The 14,055-nt window shown below is 39.4% G+C and overlaps 1 protein-coding gene across 1 annotated transcript in view; it reads right to left on the bottom strand.

Annotated features, from left to right (window-relative positions):
- TPPP (tubulin polymerization promoting protein) overlaps positions 1 to 9,914 on the bottom strand; it is a 116,204-nt gene extending 106,290 nt beyond the window's left edge. Inside the window, exon 1 of the mRNA XM_063404411.1 lies at positions 9,889 to 9,914. Within this exon, the coding sequence (XP_063260481.1) occupies positions 9,889 to 9,899 (11 nt within the window). The 5' untranslated portion in view covers positions 9,900 to 9,914. The remainder of the gene's footprint in view (positions 1 to 9,888) is intronic.
- Between the last annotated feature and the right edge of the window lie 4,141 nt (positions 9,915 to 14,055).

Raw genomic sequence — 14,055 nt, 5'->3', positions numbered from 1 at the left:
CACTTGGTTCAATTGCTTGCACCATGGACCCGTATAACACCTGATCTGCAGTGCAGCTGTTGGTGCTTGCTTTTACTCACTCCACTCTCTTCAGCCTGATGACTCTGCTGATTTGCAAGCCCTATAATCCCTTGTCCGCTTTCAACTGCTGCCCCTTAGACATCCATACAATCACATCCACACAGAACAGAGTTCACCCATTTAGGAAAATAGTTAGAAATGGAATTTAGGAAGAAGGCAGATGATCATCGGGTGTGGGTCATGGCCAGACAAGCATACTGCCCAGAAACCTCTTTACACATGGGCAGCTACTTTTGTCCTCCAAGCCCTCTATGACCCATTTTCTCCAAGCCAAGATAAGCCCTCCCTTGCTCTGCCTTTAGTTTTGTCCCCTACACCAGCCAAAAGGTGTCTTGTACAATTCTAAGATTCCCTGAATGTCAGGGGAGGTTCAGACTTGCTACGTGGAACCATTTCTTTACCAAGAGGATGGTCATACCCTGGAACAGGTCTTCTGTAGAAGTTGTTGATGGCCCATGCCTATCAGTCCGTAAGGCATTTGGAAAATGTCCTTAAAAACAAGCTTCAACTTTGAATCAGCCCTGTGGCAATCAGGCAGTTGGACTTGATGAACATTCTATTCTCTATTCTATTCTATTCTATTCTATTCTATTCTATTCTATTCTATTCTATTCCATTCCATTCCATTCCATTCCATTCCATTCCATTCCATTCCATTCCATTCCATTCCATTCCATTCCATTCCATTCCATTCCTAGTTCCCTGCATCTCACAGTATGTGTTATACCCTCTAGATAGTGTTGCCTTTTGCCCAACCTGGAAATGAAACTCAAGATGATTTTAGTAAGGAGGAAATGTAAAAGGCGATCTTTATTTTAAGGCCCACAGAGGCAGTTCTGGAAAGATGCCCACAAAAGCCCTTCCCCCCCCCACGCAGGAGTGAGTACATTTTTATAGGTTTTAGGAAATTAGCATAACTGATAAAAAGCAACAATTAGGAGGACCAGTGGTGATGCAATTCCCTGTACTTTGTCCATGAAATGTATCTCGAAGAGTTGTTCTCAGCCTTGGTTCCCAGGAAGAACTAAGATGGCATGGAGCCTTGCAGCCCCCAGAGGTTGGAGGTCTGGAAATTTTGTTGTCTTTCTGCTTAGGGAAGTATCATGGAAAATTACTGGGAAAACTAGCTACTAATACTATAGGTGACAGAGTTACAAATATACGTGTGAAGAATATCAAGAACATATAAAAGAAAAAAAGGCAAAACCCAAACAGCCTTAATAGTAGCCCTGACTTCAACCCTGAAGTTTGTCTAGAGAGCCTTTCCAGACTCATGTTGTGTGTTTCAGACCTGAATGATGACCATCAGTTCTCTTTTGTGACACTCCTGAGACTCCCCATAAAGATGAAGATTCCCCTGCTTGATATTGTTGTTCTGTGCCAAATTTAGAGCATGGAGATGAATTTTTACCAAAGAATCTAACAACATTTCATATATTCTCAGATGGATAGGGTTTTAGAGATTTAATTTAGCAATTTAATTTAATTGAATTTAGTAATTTAGTTCCTAGTCCTGAAGTCATACTGTTGAAAATGTGGCATCATGAAGTTTGTCAAAGATAAATGAGTCACAAAAATAAATCAGTAATACCTCAGGGCATATATGTTCTGCCAACCTAATCCACATCGGCCTCCTTCTCACCCTTCAGTTCACAGTCTATCAGGTACCTCCCTCTCAAGTGGCAAGGATAGGGATGAAACAAAATGTTGGTCCCTTTATTTCGTTCTTTCAAGTGGTGTTGTTCAAGATGCTTGTCTTCTACCTCCCAAACCAATTTTTAGAAAATTCTAGTATAAAATCACAAAAATCCATTTTTTGATTATCTGTATTTGGATTAGATGACAAGGTTTTGGTAGCAAGCAGGCTACAGGGGTGGTTTCTATGAGAAGATACCAGAAAGCTGCCCCTGTGTCAGGAGGAGTCAGCTCCAGCTGGCTCTGATGGACCCGCTTCTGGCCAAAGCTGAGCCTGGTGGCAACACACAGTGACAGTGTATTTAACAAAGGGGAAAAAATGCTGCACAACAGCAGCCGATGGGTGAGAGAATGGACCAGAAAACTATTCAGACCCCAAGGTCTGCAGGAGAAGAAGGAGCAGGAGGAGGTGCTCCAGACACTGGAGGAGAGATTTCCCTGCAGCCTGTGGTGTAGCCCATGGTAAGGCAGCTGTGGCCATGCAGCCTATGGAGCAGACATCCACCCTGCAGCCTGTGGAGGATCCTATGTCCAAGCAGGTGGATGCACCCTGAAGGTAGAAAAAGCCCATCCCTGAGCTGGCCTCTGACAGCACCTGTGACTGCATGGAGAGGAGTCCATGATGAAGCAGGTTTTCTGGCAGGACCTGTAACCCCACCTGGGAACCCACACTGGAGCAGTCTGTTCCTGAAGGACTCCACCCTGTGGAAAAGACCCGCATTGGAGCAGTTCATTAAGAATTGCAGCCCATGGGAAGGACCTGTGTTGTGTATTTTTGAAAGACTGTCTCCCATGGGAGGCACCCCATGCAGGGGGAAGGGCATGAGGAGGAAGAGACAAAGCATTATGAACTGACCTGAATCCCTATTCCCCATCCCCCAGCATTGTTCAGGAGGAGGAAATAAAGAAGTCAAGAGTGAAGTTGAGCCCTGGAAGGAAGGAACAGTGGAAGCAATATGTTTTAAGATTTATTCCATATTATCCTACTTTTGATTTGCAATAAATTAAATTATTTTCCCCACACTGCGTCTGTTTTGCCCATGACAGTTATTACTGAGTCATATCCTTGGCCTTATCTTGACCCATGAGCCTTCTGTCACATCTACTGTTGAGGCAGGGAAGTGATAGTGGGATTGGTGGGCACCTTGTAGGCTAGCCAAGGTCAACCCAACATATTATCACACTATCTTAAAAAAGTAATGTGACTTTGCGTTCATCTTTCTCCTGTATGAAAATTATCTTCTTCCATATTTTAAAGCAAATTGACAGTTCTTCTTTGTCTACATTTATTTGAATTTTTAGCTCATTAGCTCATTTTAGCTTTTTAGCTCCTGAATGCTGTCATTGGGTCCTATGTGTGCCTTGGACATTTTTCGGAAAATGAAATAATGTGAATGCCAACATGTATGTTGTGGATTTCTACAGCACTCAGTACACTTATGTTACATAATATAATTACACTGTTATGAATAATTCCTGAGAGTTCCCAGAAGCCCTCTCTCATCCTTGCACAAAGAGTGATTTTTCTCAGACCAGAGAAGAATCTATTCAGTTGTACACTGATGAGATAGTAGTGCTCTGCCACAGAACAGGGCCTTGCAGAAAATCCAGAGAGTAGTCCAACCCTTGATTATCCCGGTCTACTCAGGAAGTCTATTCTCTCACAAGAGAAAAGACCCTTGACCACAACCTGGAGATCTCACTGTCTTGTCCTAAGATTAGCTGCATTTCCCAGGAGGTTAGTACAGCTGTATTTGTAGGCTGTTGCTGTGGATGAAGGATACCATCTTTTCTTCTTGGCACAGGCAAATTGTGTGGGTTCCCATGAGATCTGACCTGATGATTTTTTAGTGTGACCTAGCATTTTAAATTCTTCTTTGTTCTTCTAAATGGACTAAATGACTGATCGAATGTCATTGTCTATGACACACTCTGTTAAACACCCCCAAGCTACTGCAGCAGGAGTACACATCCTTAGAACCCAAGAATGGAGCAGAGTGCAGGCATTGCTTATAACCTGGGTCCCACTGGAACTTTCAGAGTACAAAATTCCTAAAAGCTGCAGTTTAAGGATGAACTGTCTTGCCTCCGGTCTGATGGCAACTGACATCTTTCTACAGAGTGTAGAAAACTTGCTCTACGTTTTCCTTTTCCAGAGCTATGCAGTAAGCACAACCAGATTTCATGTTGAATTCAAGAATATTACTGATTTTAATTAGCACTGCAAGAAGAACACAAATCTATTCAAAATAAAACTGTACTTATTTCCCTACTTCATCCTCTCCATCAACTAACATGCCACTTCTGTTTCAAGACAAAGTCTCCTGGGAGAGATGCAGATTTCTTTTGTGCATTTGACACAGCTCCTTTTCAAGGTTCTATACTTATTGCCCATTTCTGTTATTTATATGTCTATCCTCATCCAAATTCTGTTCAAAGGTTTTGTTATTTTAATTTTTTTTTTCTCTTTCTTCCTTCCTTGCTGGTTCTCCACAAGACACAGAATTCTTTCCTGCTTAGACGGGTCCTTTGCTAATATATTAAGCCAGTTCCACCAGAGCTGGAAAACTTTGTGGCCAACATTAGTTCCCAGATTGAAAGACATGAGATCTAATGCTGACAAAATGGTAGATAACATAAATCTTATGTTTCTCAGTGAATCAGAAGACACATCGTGTCTTGAGTCAGAACTACTAAAGAGTAAATAAAAGGATTTCTTGAGCCATCAAGGCCTGGGTAGGGAAATGTATCACCAAGATCACATCATTATTATACTAGGTCACTTTAGTTCACTTGTAAATTTCAAATTGATAAGTTTTAATCAGAAATTTGTGTGAATCAAAGAGCATTAATTAGGTTGAAACTTCCATCAAAATTATGGAATAATTCTTAAATGCCTAGTAGTCACTTCATTTGGAAAAATAGAGGTTGTTCAGTTTTTTCCTTGTTTTAACCACTTCTTGGAATAGTTACAGAAACTAAAAATCCATCAAGCCTACTCTCTCCATCTTGTGAAAATCATGTATGGCTTTCCAAGTTATACCAATAGTAATAAATATTAATAAATATTGTCATTTGTATATCTAAGTGCAACATACGTATTGTCAATTTATGTACAGCTACATGTACAGTCATAGTCACTTTACAGAAGGACAAAACTAGCTCCCTGCCAGATATCACTAGCAGTATAAATATATTTCTAAATATATGAAATTGCAAGAAATATTTAATTACATGAACAGTGTGGCAGAAGTTCAAATTGGTAGCCAAGCATAAAGAATCATTCTCATACACAGAAAGTTTGACTTAGGACATTCTGTATTTTGCTATATGCAGTCCTGTAACTTTGTATAGAAGTTAATCTGATTATATTTGAGGAATCAGGATTGCTCATCACTTTTACTGAAATATAAATTATTGATAAAACCATGCAGATATGGAAGCCAGATTGCAGATGTGCACATGGATTAATGAAATAACTTGTTCACTCTAAGAGTACAGAGCATAATCCTGCAAATGAATGACCATGATAAAATTTTCATTGCCAAGCCTTCCATCAAAAAATGTAATGAAAAGTTAAATTCCAATCAGAGCTTCAGAAACTGTAAAGTTTGAAACACTTTCTCACTCAGTCTTCTCTGTTGCACATAAACACTTTTTGGGAGAATTCATCACATGATCTTTCTCTCAGATGGAATGCTATTCCAACTTCTATTCCATTCTCTTCCCCAATGCCCTTTCAAAAAGTGAAAACTAAAAAAAAGTAGGACAGTGTGAAACAGCTGTAGGAAAGGATAAACTTTGCAGCACATCCAGTGCTTTGTATCATGATTTAAGAAACATGGATTCCAGTAGCGTACTTTGTACAGGCTTTCCCTGGAGAAGCTATCAACCTTCTCAGTTTCCCTCCGCACCTGTTTTGCTCACATAAATTTGGCATAGTCCATTTTGCAGCAGGGAATCTGAGCAACATAAAATATTATAACACAAAGTCATTACTTTAAAGGAAAAAAAAGTCTTATAAGGGAAGCATTCAGGGGTGTAAAGGTTATGATGAGACAGGTCCCTCAACCACAGAATATCTTAACTCAATGTGAAGTGACTCTAGTTAAAGCCACTGACTTTGTAGTTAAAGACAACTCATTCAAAAGCCCATACCACTGAGCCATTTCTAAATATCTGTATTCCATATAATTTCATATAATGGACAAAGACTAAAGTACCTGCTGAAGCCTTATTAATTCTCTGGTTTCTTTCTTCCTTAGTTAATCATTGAAAAATATTTTGTTTTCCCTTTTTGGTAGTTTATTCAATTTATCATGTATAGTCCCCATTTCACTCTTTATTAGTGTAGCACTTTTTCAGAGCCAGCTCCTAAAATACTCTTAGGAGGGGATATAAATCACACTTCTCTTTCTGACAGGAGAGGACATGGCTAGGAGGTGGACCTCAGAACACAGAGAGGGTAAGCTTCAATGAAGCCTAATATCTAAGATTCAGCATTGCAGTTAAAACGGTAAAAAAGCTTGACGGAATATATATAGAAATGGCCATGCTGTTTCTTTAGTGCAAGGCTTTTTCAGCACTGCTTTGCCTTAGGTGACCTACATTCTCAAATACTTCAGGGAAAGCTGGGAAGATCAAAATGAAAGAGGAAAACTTTAGCAAGATTGACTACAGAACAGAAGCTTCCTGAAGAGGTACTTGCAGCAGTTAGCTGCTGGAATCTGAGACACTGGGTATTTTTTTTGTTCAGTTTAGCTTTAATTACTTTGTGTCAGCAAATAACAAAATATATGAAGCATTGCTCAAAGTCAGCTATTTGTTCATCTCAAATGTTGCTGACTGCCCCTGGCACTAGATTCCACTAGTATTTTCTTTGTGCGAAAGTAAGAATTCTTTTACTGTGACATTTTTAACAGACAACTGTTGACAAGTGTTCATTGATTGGCAAATGAATTGATAAGAGATGTAGATTTGTGTTAAAACTAAGTGATTTTTATCCTAGCATCTACCACATCATCTTATTTCTTGTCTAGAGAAAATAACATGAACCTATCTAACAGACTTAGTTGTGATACTTTTTTTTTTTCTACTGGTGTTAAGACAAACAGATCTTTATCAGAGCTCATCTGATCAGAGTAAATATGTACTGGCACCAGATATGGATATATTGAAGTTTAACCTAAACTCAACATGTGAAGTTCTAGCCCAAATAAATTTAAGACCTTTACCATTAGCATAAAAGGAGATGGCATTTGATTTGCAATTCCCTTACTTTCTCAGTTACTGTTACTTTAAAAAATTGGAAAACTCAGATTAAAGCCCGAATAAATGAAAAAAAAAACACATCTAAGCAGTCTGTTCAGTACTGCTTAGGAATGTGGTTCAACATGAAGCAAAGGGTCAAATACAAAAAGGATTCTCAAATTCTGAGTTGTTTTTCATTTAGGTCTCATGTCCTATTTGGCCACTTGGCACTTCTTCCTTAGAAGTGTTTGAATAGCTGAGTCCCACTCATAATTTAAGTCTTCATCTACTGCAAATAAAACCCAAGCAACTACAAAACATGAAGCAAACCGTCAACTAGAGTAAAATCAGAGTATTTTCTAGTAAATAATTACAATTAATACAACAATGTTTTCTATTAACCAATGCAACTGGAGACGGTTCTTTCCACACTAAAAGACACAGGTGAATGCTCTGTCAAATTTTGCTGAAGCTGATTAAGTTATCCTTGTATTCAGGTGTTTAGATTAGACTTCTTCCACTTCTATCACCACTGGAACAGGATGTCTGAGTAGAGTATTTGTCCACATGTCAAACAGCAAATTTTATACTCTTGATGCGTAAATGTACTGCTACTGGTAGATTATTTTCTGTCAGGCTAATAGGAATAGGAATACCTGGGACAGGAAAATGCACTCTGCTACTTCTGCTTACAGAATATAAAACTCTTGCAGTGAACAACAGCAAGTTGGTATAAGGGGGAAAAGAACTCAGGCATTAAAATGGGGTTAAATCAGACCTGCATTGCTAGAGGACATTCAAAGCCTCAACTCCTGAGGTCCTTGCTTTTTTGGGGGGGGTGGGGGTAGGGGTGGGGAGGCTGCTTGGGTTTTGTTTTGTGTGTTTTGTGTATGTGTGCATGTGGAGCAGCCATACAAGTCATGTCACATGCTACACTGGAGATGAGGCTTCTCCTAGAATAGTCTCAGATCACATTTAAATGCTCATGGTTGAATGATCACTAAAATCATGTCAGTTGAGTTACTCAGAGCAAACATGATGTATTTTGTCAGCTTTATACTTTTATATTGGATATATATCCTATTCAGGAGAAGATTGCATCACAGCGATGCAGAAGGAAAATAATGTGCCACAAGGGAAAAAACCCACAAACATCAACAGTAACCCACCCATTAGCAATAAATTATCAAACAAAAAACATTTCAACATTGGAAATTCATTCAATATGCTCCTACACTCTTGTTACAGCAGAAATCTTCTAATATGAGCCAGAAGATTTAATTTTTCTCACATGGCAAAGAGATGTGAAAATAATTGGAATCAAAGGGGCAACTTCTTCAGGTTTCTAAGGACATCAAAATCCCTAAGGCAGTTGACTACAATATACTCAAAGCTGTGATTTAGCAGCTACCATCTCAACTGAGCTCTATAACTCAGTTTCCAAAGCTCTGGTTCTATGAATTGTTACAATCCCCTGTAACCTAATGTTTCATAGATAATTGGCTTAATACTGATTTGTTTTATTAAGTATAAATGGAAAATATTTTTTCAAAGCACTATTGATCTACCAGTTGGGTAAAACAGAAAAGTGCTAAGCAAAAAAACCAAAATAAAATATAAGGTTAAAAAAAAAGGCATCATGAATGATAGAGACAAATCTCTGAAAATTATTTGGCAAAGTTTTACAGTATGTAACATGGTCTACCTTTTTTCCTAAAAAAAAAGTCTGCAATAAAGCCACTATATTTGGCCCTGTCATTCTTCATATATTGAACTACACCCAGAAGTGACTCAAAAAAATTCTCAGGTTACATAATAACTCTCAGAACACCTCTGTCAGTTCATGTCCAGAATAGTATTTTGTAAAAAAGATCAGAGCACTGTGTGTCATGGCCACCAGTCTGATAACCCAGTCTTGTGCTTCTTCTGATAGCAAGAAGGAAAGATGAGTGCACTGATTGATGCAGCTTCTTATTTTGTATTCTAGTAATTTTTAATTTAAAGTAGAACTAGTTTCATAAATAGGTATTTTTTAAAGTAAAACACTTCAGAGGCTAAACTCATGATATCTTACCTTTTTGATTCAAAGCAGGAAAAAAGCACTGAGTGAAAGAGATAGAATTTTCTACTATACTTCCAGGAGCAACATACAAAAGTAGCATTGCAGAGAAACAGAAATATCGGGACTGGTATGAATCAAGTATGAATGCAAATACATGAGTGAAAGCAGAGCAGGAAAAACAAACAAGTGCTGGTAACACTTTGATCAGTGGGCGTGTTTACTCTGCCTGGGAAACCACTTGCTTTAGGTAGAAGAGTTGATGATGCACATCACAGCTTGTATGAGCAGGCACACAGCTGCACTGTGCTTATCTGCACACCCAGCACGGCCTGCAGGCTGTGCTGAGCTGTGCACACCTGTGTGGCCCTCAGGCTGTGCCGTGCTCTGTGTGTCCCATGTCTGCAGGGTCTGGCTACAGCAGAGGATTCCACAGGCAGCTCCTGCTCCACCTGCACATCCTTGCCCATGTCCAACAGTGCAGCTGGAAGTTCTCACCTCAATAACCTTCAGGAGTAGAGTTGCTTGCTTGTAAGAACATTATTAAGTATCTTGAAGGACCAAAGAGGTGGAACTTCTGTTCACAGATGGAATCTGCCTAGCATATTGTGCCAAAGTCTGTCCTGGGTCCACCTGATGCTGTGTGCATATGTGCTTCTCAGCATCTGAAGGGACAAAAGGTTTACTCCCTACTTATATTCCTGGTTTTATTCTGTCTTCTTAAAGCAGCTATTTTATTAAGCCATTTGTTGTCAGGTCTTTCATACTGAGCTGCAGAAAGTGCCCTACACCTTCTTTCTCACCTCATCCACATTCCAGACCTTGGTGCAGAACAGGTCGTCACAGTCTCAGCACATAAACATGCAGTTTATCAAGATATCTAATTCGGCAAACAAAAACCAGACTCTTGTACTCCTGTTAGAAAAGGAGGCAAAAGGATAATTAATAAAATTGTAATGCTAATAACACTCAGAGGCAGGACATGATGAAAAAAACAAACTATAACAATCACTGTGAACTTAGAAAGCTACAAAAATATGTTCAGGAGAGCCAGGATATAGTTACTGGTAATGAATAATCCAGAACATGTGCCAAGGAGTTAGTAAACAGTGCCCCTTGTTCTGCTGTGTCATAGTTTAACCCCAGCTGGCAACTGAGCACCAAGCAGCCAATCACTCAATTCCCTTCCCCTTGCCCCCTCCCCACATGGGGAGGAGAATCAAAAAAAAGATAAAACCCATGGGGCAAGAACAGTTTAATGATCAAAATAAATGTAAGTGCAACAGTAATTGATAATAATAATGAAAAGTGAGATAATGAAAAGAGAGAAGAAAATCCAGGAGAAACAAGTGATGCACAGTATCATTCCTCTCCACTCACTGACTGATGCCCAACCTATCTCGCAGCAGCAATCAGCTCCTCCCAGCCAACTCTCCTGGGTTTATATACTCGACATGATGCCCTATGGTCTGGGATATCCTTCTGGCCAGTTCGGGTCAGCTGTCCTGGCCATGCTCCCTCCCAGCTCCTTGTACAGCTCCTCACTGGCAGAGCACGGGAACCTGAAAAGCCCCTAGCTCAGGGTAAGCACTGCTGAGCAACAACTGAGCCATCGGTGTGTTATCAATATCAGTCTCATGCTGAATTCAAAACATTACACTGTACCAGCAACTAGGAAAAGAATCAACTATATCCCAGTGGAAACCAGGACGTTACCAGAAGTAATCCTGGCCACACCACTTGGAGTAATCCTGGCCTCTTGAATATACACACCTTGGGTCTTCTGACAGAATGAGTGAAATACAAATGAGTGAGCTAAGCGAGATGAGCTTTAAAGTAAAAGTCACCATGCCATTCTGTATGATCGCACACAGTTTTCTTACATTATATGCCACACTAATTTAGTCTCCACTGAAATTTGCCAATTTAGAAACAACAGGATATAATAAAAAACTAGCACATGTCTCCAGCCATGGAGATAGGAAAGGAGAACAGATCTAAATATGCTATACATGAAGGAGTGTCACAATTTAAAAAAAAAAAAAAAAAGCAAACCAACAAACCAGTTTCAAGTCATAGAACAAAATACAGCAATAATGACTACACCATTCTCTGCTGGCCAGGAGTATGTCTGACCATTCTATTAGTTGTGGTTGCGAGGGGAGGTTAATTTTTTTAAGGGGAGGTGAGTAGGCTAATTAGTAATTAGCTTTTTTGCTGGCACTTAGATTAGTCACTCAGAGGTTTAAACACGCCTCTGAGGACACAAAGAGTTAAAAGCAGGACTCTAGGGGAGTTCGGCTTCTTTTAGATTCTAGTTTAAGCAGAGAAACTTTTTAGGCTTCTTTCTCCTGCCCAGCCACGAGGCTGGGTGGGAGAAGAGAAACACGTGGTTAAGCTCAGGTAAGCTAGAGCTCTAGGGAGAAGAGAATAGAGTAGACAAGACTAGAACTGAGCTGCCTTGTCTAAGATGGAGGGATAGAAAACTGTGAAAGTGTTTTCTGTGTGTGTTTACTCTCTTCTCTCCTTAAACTCTGGGAGAAAGTGCCTAGCTACGTGGGAGTTGCTTAGCTTGAGAGTGCTTGAGCTTGCACTTTGCTGAGAGCTAGAAACTGTTAACTTTTGCTTAGTAGAAAGAAACTTTTCTTAGACATTAATTCTCATGACTGGTAGTTTCAGAAGAGAGAGGGAAGCAGCTTAGGACTGAGATGATAAAGCACAATTAGAAAGAACTTGATGGGCAAAAAATGAGAGGAGTAGCTTTCTGAGCTAAACTTTTTTTGCATAATGTCAGCCATAGACTGAACTTAAGTCTCTTTTTGAACATAAACTACATTTTAGGTAGATACAGCTGCCTCTGCTTTTGCTACAGTGACTAGCACTTGAAGAGTAGAGCGAGCAGAGAGGGAGAAGGTGTAGTGGCGCTCTCTGCTCTCAAGAGAGACTTGCTCTTAGAACTTCGGCTTCTAGGTAAAAAGGAGAAGAGCTTGGCATGCAAGTATCTTTAAAAGAGCTTTATATACAGCTTTAGACTATAGACAGCGGTGAGAGCGCTAGACATAGGAAAAAAAGAGTTTCACTTTAGCAGACTTTTCTGGGCGGTGCTAGGGATAACACAGAAACACATAAGGGGTGGACCTGTGTTTTCTGAAGAACAGTTTGTAGTGCGAGAGAGACTCTTCTCTCTCCCTTGCTGAACTGAAGATTGTTGTTTTTTTTTTTTTGAGTAGTGATTGTTTTGATTTAAAACTTAAAGGTTTAGTCTGTAAAGAGTAATGTGTGGGGGATAGAAACAGGGAGAAGAGAAAAAATGTTCTGAGTTTTTATTTTTGTCTCTGTGTGTGTTTAAGAGTTTTTCTGTCTCTGTTCTTATGTAATGTAATAAAGTTTTAGTGGGTTTTTTTTGTTTTTAAGATTTAAGCCTGCTTTGCTCTGTTCTTAATCACATCTCACAGTAGTTGTTAGGGAAAAAACATATATTCATAGGTGCATTAACATCTAGCCAGTGCCAACCCATGACACTATTGAACAGGAATAGATTGGAAATCCCAGGCAACTATTGCGTGATACCAGCTACAGCGCCTTCACAGATCTGCTTGAGCAAGAAATATAAATAGCTCAAGCCATTTCAAATTTACTTCTCTTTTAAATACATAAAACACCTTTGATAGCAACAAGGGAAAGCTGCATTTACAAGAGGCTAGATTCTGCCTGGTATGTATTCCCAAATTCATTCTCTCATTTAATTTACTACTGAATTTCATTCCTAGTGTACTGGTCAGCTTCCCCATCACCTGCAAGTAGTTCCCTTCTTTGGATCAAATGGGAATACATTAGGGTACAAAGGAGTATCAGAGCTCTAAATTGAGTTTTGGAGTGAAAGCAAAGCTGCAATCAGCACACCAAGGCAACAGAGTACCAGAAATCTTGGCCTGAAATGAGAATGAAAAATGGCATGGAAATTAGCATTTTTACAAGAGCTTTTTAGCTTCATGTGAGAACACAGAATGGCTAAAAGCTCTGTTCTTGAAAACACTGCCTCCCAGTGCCATATTATCTGCCATTAGAAAATCTATGCTACTTTCTCCTAGGAGACTATATTGGAGAATATGCTGAGTTGAAATGGACACACAAGGATCATGGACTTCAACTCTTGGTATATTTAGCTATGTAGCTAATTATGCAAATTACTTAGCATAATTATGCTAATATGCTAATAAAAATTATGATATAAAGTCGGAGCTTAGCAATAAAGTTGAAAGCTGTTTTACAGAAGAATGTGCAAAATGCAAAAGACCACCTCAGCATTTCTCATAGAAGCTTGATTTCCACAACTCTTTCACTTTAAAAGTCACAAGAAATTAATTTACAGACATTGTGTTAATAGCTGCTGCATTGTTTGCAGAGGAATAACGTAATTTCAAGTAGAGTTTCTCAGTTGCTCTCCCACACTAAAATTATTCACAAGACTAAGCTTAAAAATAAAGTAAAATGAACTTTTAGGTGAGAACAGACAGGGCTATGGACCCTGTTCTAGAACCCCTACCGAAGTGCACTTTAGAAGTGGAATTCCCTCTTTAAATGTTTTCATACTACTGGAAAGAAAAAGCTACAGTCCCACTTATATATAGGTCAGAGCCCCCCAGCAACCTGACAGCAGGAAAATCCTCTCTTTGTGGTCAATCCTTCATTTTTTTTCCTTTGACCCAATCAGAATTGACTTGAAAGCACATTATGTTAGTCTAAAGCTGCTGTTCCAATAAACTGTTTGGCTGCCAGTCTGTGACAGTCTGAGTCCTTCCCAAACACAACAAGGGAGAGAATATCATCTGCTTCATTATGCCCTCAGCATACTAGTGTTCAGTAACAAAATAAACATAAAAACCCATGTTTATTACTTCCCCACAGAACTTATGAAAATGCACCCACTAAACCCACAAAGACAACACTGACTGCAAGAGAAGGCAACA

The sequence above is a fragment of the Prinia subflava genome, chromosome 1, assembly GCF_021018805.1.
Source record: "Prinia subflava isolate CZ2003 ecotype Zambia chromosome 1, Cam_Psub_1.2, whole genome shotgun sequence".
In the NCBI taxonomy this organism is placed as follows: Eukaryota; Metazoa; Chordata; class Aves; order Passeriformes; family Cisticolidae; genus Prinia; species Prinia subflava.
This window is presented reverse-complemented; position numbering and strand designations above follow the sequence as displayed.